The sequence below is a fragment of the Ictalurus punctatus genome, chromosome 9, assembly GCF_001660625.3.
Source record: "Ictalurus punctatus breed USDA103 chromosome 9, Coco_2.0, whole genome shotgun sequence".
Taxonomy (NCBI): domain Eukaryota; kingdom Metazoa; phylum Chordata; class Actinopteri; order Siluriformes; family Ictaluridae; genus Ictalurus; species Ictalurus punctatus.
The window spans coordinates 12318603-12327598 of record NC_030424.2 but is presented as its reverse complement, the minus strand read 5'-3'; the positions used below and the strand labels follow the sequence as shown (position 1 = coordinate 12327598).

At 38.0% G+C, this 8996-nt stretch overlaps 1 protein-coding gene across 2 annotated transcripts in view; it reads left to right on the top strand.

Annotated features, from left to right (window-relative positions):
* Nucleotides 1–407: 407 nt before the first annotated feature.
* The window catches only part of nhsl1a (NHS-like 1a), a 66493-nt gene continuing 57904 nt past the window's right edge, over nt 408–8996 (top strand). For both annotated transcript variants that reach the window (XR_008396956.1, XM_017476341.3), the window contains exon 1: nt 408–878. Coding sequence is in view for 1 of the 2 variants with exons in the window: in XM_017476341.3 (XP_017331830.2) it covers nt 548–878 (331 nt within the window). In the remaining variant the exon portion in view is untranslated. The remainder of the gene's footprint in view (nt 879–8996) is intronic.

Genomic DNA, 8996 nt, shown 5'->3' with positions numbered 1-8996 from the left:
CTCATCCACTATGATGATCATCATCCGGGATGATGGATGTCCAGTACACAGGAAAATTAAGTCAAGATCACGAGAAAACAACTTTTCTTATGTCAAGATCACGAGAAAACAACAGATAAAAAAGTAACAATGCATGGTCGCTCAGGACTTCCATACCTAAATGATCTTCTAGTAAACTTGTTTTGTTTACAGATTGTGGATTCATTACAAATATAGCTCTGATTCACAAACTCTTCACTTTACCCTTAACCGTTTGTAACTTTTCTGTCCAGTGTGAATTTTCTGAAGGATTTTCTCCTGAGCTCCAGATCCACTAAGTCTCTGAGCTCCATGTCAGCTTTTACCTGTGGCTCATTAAACCAGATTTAGGAGTGAGTTTCACTCAAAACTCTCCACAGAATGGGGAACTCTCATCCTATGAATAACGTGGCGGGACCTCACTGTGTACTCCAACTCCAAGCAACTTTGATCAGCATATATACAGAACTTTAAGGGGATAAGCTTTCTACTTCAGGTGCTTTTTTTTATATATTGCTTTTGAATAGGCATGCCTTTCCATAAACGTACTCTAGAGCCTCAGAACTTGTGCAGGTTAAACACGGGACCACTCAAATCTGATGGAGGACAATCTCACTTCGAGTTAGACCACTGCAGTGTGTTCAGCTCGCAGTTATGGACTTCCTTGAACGATGTGAGCTGTACAAGTCTGAAGAACCTCCTGCAGCAGCTCTCTGATCTCTCCCATCATGCGTGTAGCATCTTCTTGGAGATCCAGAGTGAAGCAACTTCGGTTCTTCACAGGAGCACAGTACTGCAGAGAAGACTGGATACTTTACAGCACACAGTGCGAAAACTCGACCATAAGAAGATACGAATCCGTAAGTCGTTCAATTTGGACTCGAGTTTAGGGTCCATTCTGTAGGATTTGCGGTGATGTATCACACTGTTATTATTTAACTTGCTACTCCATTCCAGCATATACACTCTTAAAAATAAATGTTTCAGTTAGAACCAGAAAGGGAATTTCCAGCCTGTTGCCATAGGACAACCCTTTTAAGTTTTCCTATGGCAAGGTTCTCAAAAAGTACCTTTTAACCATCTATTTACTGGTGCTTTAAAGAACCTAGAAATGGTTATTCACAGCTCTGTTAAAAGGAACCATGTTATAAGTTTTTTTAAAAAAAAAACAAACAAACAAACAAAAAAAACCTTAGTTAGTGCTTTAAGGAACCAACAAAGGTTCTTAAGAATGATGACAGGAGAACATTTTCCAGTCCCACAAAGAAGCTTATAGTACTTAACCTTACATTAATCTGTGAAGGGATGATATCTAGAAGAATCAATACACTGCTCTGAAAAACCTATAATGAACCATAAAGAACCATATAGCTCAACTCAAGGAACCTATACAATGAAACGTGTTTCTTGACAAGCAGAAGGTTCTTTGCAGAACCTCTGGTGCTGTAAAGAACCATTAAAGAACCTATATTTTAAGAGTGTATTATGACTGTAGTTAATGAATGAATGCAACATGATGGATGGATGGATGGATAGGACTATACTTCAAAATAGGCTGGGCCCTGATGAAAAAAAAAAAAACACTAATAGATAAATAAATAATATAGACCCTCACAGAATTTGTAATGGTTTTAATAGTTATAATGGGAATTGTACTGGTTTTAATGGAAGCTATAATGGTCCCTGTGGGTCTCTACTGGTAATTTGTTGCCTTCTGTTGGTGGCATGTTATGTCTAGTGAATACCATTAACACCAGTAATGGTTTACATGGTTAGTAATGGTGGGGCGCATGGTGGCTTAGTGGTTAGCATGTTCGCCTCACACCTCCAGGTCTGGGGATTCGATTCCCACCGTTGCCCTGTGTGTGCGGAGTTTGCATGTTCTCCTCGTGCTGCGAGGGTTTCCTCCGGGTTCTCCGGTTTCCTCTGGTTTTCTGGACATGCATGGTAGGCTGATTGGCATGTCCAAAGTGTCCATAGTGTGTGAATGTGTGTGTGATTGTGTGCCCTGTGATGGATTGGCACCTTGTCGCCTTCTGCCCGATGCTCCCTGGGATAGGCTCCAGGTTCCCCGTGACCCTGAAGGAAGGATAAGCGGTATAGAAGATGGATGGATGGTTAGTAATGGTTTGTAGTAGTATTTGTACTGGAAACCATTCCAAATCTTAAACAAATATGACTATACATATACAAAGTTCATTCTACTATATATAATTAAAATACTGGTAGCACAATTTACATGTAATGTTTACTCCATTGAGCTACTGTCCTTTGTTTTAAAGGAACATTATTAGAATGAAACAGTCTTTCTTTTTTCTTTCTTTGTTTCTTTTACTTTCTTTCTTTCTTTTTTTTTCTTTTTTTTTTTTTTACAAGAGAAGATGTAAAATTATTTCTTTCTATTCCTCATGCTTCATGGAACATCATCTTGATTGTCTTCTTCCTTTATGCTACAAAGGAGAACAAAAGATTGAATCAGGATGGAGGTTATTGGGTCAGGTCACTGGGGCGATGATGACGATGATGTATTTGTGTGTTTCTTGAAAAATTGCACTTCTGTTCTATAATCTAGGTAAATGAACATCCTTAGTGGCATAAAGGTGTCTTCATTTATCAATACACCTTGATACACATGATCTTTTCATAGGATCCAATAAGAGCTGCAGTGCATAGGCAAAACATTTGGTTGTAGTAGGATTGTGTCATACTCAGATACAAATTTCCTTGTGACAAATTGGTTTTGTGACAAATGTATGCTTGTGTTCACAAATATTAAGAAAGACATACAGTACATTATGCACTTGTGTTCTTGTGAAGGCTTATATTAGGGAGCTTTTGAATTCTAATACTGCAAAATAACAGATCATTATATTCTTGTTCAAAATCAACAATTATTTTGAACTATGAGATCATTCTTCATCTAAGAAATTTCTGAATATGATGCGATGGTGAGATAACAATATTCATTCGATTTCCAGAGACCATTAATCTGGTAACAGGTAACATATGATACATTTATGTATACATACATATATGACACATAAATATGATGCATTTATGTATTGTATCCGTCTCCAGCCTTGAATCAGCTTTGAACACATTACTAGACCCTGTTTGCATGGTGATAAAGAGCATGATTACTCTTTTTCTCTAGGCTTTGTTTAGAGAATAGTAGTAAATAGGGTACAGTAAATAGGTACAGTGCTTATTTAAAGACGAAATAGCTATATTATATATATGTGTGTGTGTGTGTGTGTGTGTGTATATATATATATGTATATGTATGTATGTATGTATGTATGTATGTATCAAAACTGCAAAATGCCCACAACTCTTTCCAATCCTGATGTCCAATTCCACTTTTCTTCCAGTAATATTATATCTCTTACCATGTGAATGACTATTTTGTTTTCAGGACATTGCCTACAGTGTCCTCCACTAATATTGGTACTCTTGGTAAATATGACCAAAGAAGGCTGTGAAAAAATTTCTTTATTGTTTAACCTTTTGATATTTTGCTCAAAAACATCACAAAAATACTCTGCTCTCAGGGATATAAAACAATTGCAAACACAACACAGGTTTATTTTAAAAAATATATTTGTTAAATATAGGTGTGCAACAATTATTGGTAATTATTGGGTAATAATTGGGTTATTCACCCCTATGAATTCATATGAGAACAATATATTTGAAGTATATTCCCACTGATATTTCCATTTTTCTAGTACACCTGGATTTGGACGTGTGTCTATATTGTATCAACACACTGTAAAGAGGATGATTCGAGTGTCCTAAAAATCTCCAAGGATCACAGCTGGAGAATTGCAGAAGTTAGTTGCGTCTTGTGATCAGAAAGTCTCCAAAACTACAATCCGAAGTCACCTACATCACCACAAGTTGTTTAGAAGGGTTTCAAGAAAAAAGTCTCTACTCTCATCCAAAAACAAACTCGTGTCTTCACTTTGCCAGACACTACTGGAACTTCAAATGGGATCGGGTTCTATGGTCAGATGAAACCAAAATAGAGCTTTTTGGCAATAAACACCAGAGATGATTTTGGTGTATACAGAGAGGTAGCCATATGGAAAAGTACCTCATTCTCACGGTTAAATATGGTGGTGGCTCTTTAATGTTTTGGCTCTGTATTTCTGCCAGAGGACCTGGACATTTTGTTAGGATACATGGCATCATGGACTCAAATATCAAATATTGACAGATATTAAATGAAAACCTGACTGCCTCTGCCAGAAAGCTTAAAATGGGCCGTGGATGAATCTTCCAGCAGCACAAAGATCCAAAACCTACATCAAAATCAACACAAAAAGGGTTTACTGACCACAAAATCAAGGTCCTGCCATGTGCATCCCATTCCCTGACTTGAAACACATAGAAAACCTGTGGGGTGAACTGAAGAGGAGAGTCCACCAGCGTGACAGCTCAAAATTTGAAGAATCTGGAGAGATGACTGGTCACAAATCTATTGCCATGTATTCTCCAACCTCATCAGGCATCATAGGAGAAGACTCAGAGCTGTTGGCAAAGGGAGGTAGCACAAAGTATTGACTAAAAGGGTGCCAAAAATTGGTGCACACCTACATTTAACAAATATTTTTTTGGATAACCCTATGTTTTGATTGCAATTGTTTGATATCCATGACAGCAGAGTATTTTTGTGAATTTTTTTGAACAAAAGATAAAAAGGTTAGACAATACAGACATTATTTCACAGCCTTCTTTGCTCATATTTACCAAGGGTGCCATTATTAGTGGAGGGCAATGTATATGCAGTTTGTGTGTCGTATGGCCCTCAGCCACTTCTGCATTTCGTTGTGTTTCTAAAGAAAACAATGGGTGTTTTCACTGCTCTTGCCTGCGGTGCTTAGTCCAGAGTAAGGTGAGCACGGGGCAGGAAACAGACGATAAGTGAACGCACGTGCACTCCTGCGCCTTAGTAAAACCAGGCCCAAGGAAAGAGAGCACCTCTGTTCTTTGCATAGGATAGGATGGTATTAACTCTGTATATAATGAAGGGTTGTTATATTTAGGTCCTGGGATAGATTTGTACTGTGGAGTTTTTCTGCTACTACACACTTGATTTAACTGGGATAATTAGCTAATAGTTTCAGTTTGGTGTGTTAGAAGACTGTAGTGCAGTGTGGCCAAGACTAGAATGTTTTATATGTAAAATCTTTTATATCAGGCAGTCTGGCTTAAAGGGAAAAAATGGACAGGTACATGTATTCCTGTACTGTTACAATAGTACGTTAGATCTACATTTTTTTTCTCTTTCCTTTTTTTCTCTCTCCATCTTTTAAATTTTAATTTAACATTTATTAAACGATACATTTATAGTAGGCTCAAGGCTTTTGCAACACATGTTTTGATGCTTCTTTTTGGGAGAAACTTACCTCTAGGTTCATAATTACAGTTGATCAATTTGACATCAATTTATGAACAAGAAAATAATGTGTATAACAAAGGCATTTAGGGTATGCAGCTATTAAACCAGCTAGTAATCTCATGATTTATTAGAATAAACAAGGCATGTTGCTAGAAGTTGCACAAAGTGACTTTTTTTCTGCAGTAATTGTAATCACATGATACATAGTCCATAATACAAAACTTTCTGCTGAGGCTGAAAGTCAACACAAACACACTCCATGAACTCCAGCTGTTTTTTTCTTTTCCACTCCTGCCTCATCTCTGCAGTGCTGTTTCTAGCTCATTCCTCAGCGATCTTCTGCAGGGGGAGAACGCGTCAAAACCAGATGTGCCTCCAGCCCTTCTGAAGGCTTTCCCTGACACTACTATTATTACAGTTACTCACACACACACACACACACACACACACACACACACACACACACACACACACACACACACATTTACCTGTTCTCTTTTGTATCTGTACTCCTTTTACAGATTGATTCATGTGAGATTTTTAATTATTCCATCGTTTCTTATTTATCTTCTCTCACTTATTGTCTCTTCACATCTTCTCTCCTGCTCTGTGTGTAATAATTTAGCTATTGTCTTCCTCACTTTCACCCAGAGGAACATGGTTGGAAAGTTTAGAAAGTTTTTCTGTATAAATCCAAGTCCTAGAAATGCTATTACCTGTTTATAGTTCCCCTGAGGTTCACTGTGAAGAGAATATCAACACACACACTTGCAGGCTTGCAGTCTGGCCTCCTGATGGTGAAAGTTGGTATGAAATCAACATCACCATCAAACATTCTGAATTCTTGCAGAGAAACAATGGACCATGAGAAACAGGCCATAAGATCTGCACTCCACCATTTTCTACACTAAACACTGGCTGTTGTTTTGTTGCCCACAAATGATTCACCAAGTTTATATATATATAAAAAATTAGATTCATTACACATAAAGTGAAATATTTCATATTTCAAGCCTGTTTTTGTTTTAATCTTGATGATTATGGCTTGCAGCTCATGGAAATCAAAAATCCAGTATCTTAAAATATTACAATAAATAATTTATAATACAGAAATGTCGACCTTCTGAAAAGTATGTTAATTTATGCACTCAGTACTTGGTCGGGGCTCCATTTGCACGAATTACTGCATCAGTGTGGTGTGGCATGGAGGCGATCAGCTATAGGAGCAAATGGGGAACCATTCAATATTAATGGCCATGGTTTTTGGAATGGAATATTCAACACTCAGGTGTCCACATACTTTTTGGCCATATAGTGTATATCATTGTCCAGCTGGCAAAGAAGGTTTACCAGCTTGACCATCTCAGTCAGTGTTTTGGCAGCTGGGAGCTGATCAGGAAAAACTGGATTCTTACAAGGTGAATTCTGAAAGAAATCCCAGTTGTACACAGTAATGACACCAGTGGTATACTGACAAAACTACTAAGTATGGGACCATGCAGTTTGGGACACAGCTCAAGTATTCACTTCTCTAAATATATAATTATCTGTGTACATTTCCTCAGTATTACAGAAGCATTATGAAATAATAAATATACCTCAATATGACTGTCACCCATGTCAGATGAAAGAGCCAAACATCTTAGCTGCTTTGCTGCAATGACACAGTGTGCTGCTGTGTAGGCTTGTGTCTATCTGCAGAATAGATGACCCTGCCCCACTAGCTACAGCCGCCTCCAAAGGCCAATTCTTTTGTTTTTGCTCTTCATTGAAGACATTTTGACGGTGTGAAATCAGAAGATGAATATAAGACAATATATCAGAATTTCAGCTTGAATTTCCTGATAACTGACATAATATAACTGACAACTTAGAACATGCCACCTTTGGTGGCAGACCACTCAATTTTTCACTGAGCAAAAATATTGGGACAGCTAGTCTTAAAGTAAATGAGAGTAAATACAATAATTCTATATACTTTGCTTGCAATAACTGCATCAATCCGGCAACCTACTGACATCAGCAAACTGTCACATCCTTCTTTTGTGATACTTTTCCAGACTTGTACTGCAGCTTCTTTCAGTTGTTTGTTTTGGGGGGTTTCTCCCATCAGTCTCCTCTTCAGGAGCTGAAATGCATGCTCAATTGGGATGAGGTCTGGTCTGGACTTGGCCAGTCTATACCCTTTTATTCCCCCCTGATGAAGTACTTTGTTGTGTTGCAAGTGTATTTTGGATCATTGTCTTGCTGCATGATGAAGTTCGTTCTAATTAGATTGGATGCATTTCTTTGTAAATTGGCAGAGAGAATGTTTCTGTAGTCTTCATGAGTTACATCATCAATAAAGATTAGTGAGCCCATTCCAGAAGCAGCTATGCAAGCCCAAGCCATGACACTACCTCCACCATGCTTGACTGCTGAGCTTGTATGTCTTGGATCATGAGCGCATCCTTTCTTTCTCCACACTTTGGCCTTTCCATCACTTTGGTAGAGGTTAATCTTTGTTCCAGAACTTTTGTGGCTCATCTCTGTATTTCTTTGTAAATTCTCATATTCCGATTCTTACTGCTGATGAGTGGTTTGCGTCTTGTGGTATGTCCCCTATATTTCTGCTGTTGAAGTTTTCTTTGAATGGTGGATTGTGAGATCTTCACCCCTGCCCTGTGAAGGTTGTTGGTGATGTCACTGACTGTTGATTTTGGGTCTATCTTCACAGCTCTCACAATGTTTCTGTCATCAACGGGTGTTGTTTTCTTGGCCAACCTGCTTGATGTATGGTTGTTAGTACACCAGTGGTTTCTTTCTATTACAGGACATTCCAAATTGTTGTATTGGCTATGCCCAATGCTTGTGCAATGGCTCTGATCAATTTTCCCTCTTTTCTCAGTTGCAAACTGGCTTATTTTTCTCCTATGGGCAACTCTCTGGTCTGCATGTGGGTTTATCCTTTTTAACAACAAATGTAGTCTTCACAGGCAAAACCCAGGACTCAAACCAAGAGCTAAGATTGAGATTGTTTAAACAATCTAACAGGCCACACCAGGGCAACAAGAAACACCTGTCAGTCACATGTTCCAATATTTTTTTATCACAAAAATGGATTGGTTCAAAGTTGTTTAAACCATCAAGGTGTAAATGATGTATATGATGTAAATGAATTTCACATCTAGATGTGAACTTCTGATGGATCATTTCATATTGATCTCAGACCCAAATGCCTACCATATATAGGAAAAAAAAAAAACAACAAAAGAATTGGCCTTGAAATTCCAATATATATACACAGCATATATCATGAAAAGTGAAAGTCTTATAATGGTAATATTGTTTTGTCAGTGAAATCATGTGGATATATATTTTATGGAAAGTCATTGGTGAACACAAGCCTGCATATAGTCAGTCGCTCATCTGGGAGAAATTTCCATTCTGGGCTTTTTTCTGTGGTGACCTCATGTTTAGACAGTTGCAGTCTCACAGTTTCCCACAAGAACAGAGGATGTCTAATTGGCAGAAAGTGTGTGTTGATTGAGTTGGATGGCTTGCATTTAGTCTTTTATTTTCATAGGCCTGATTC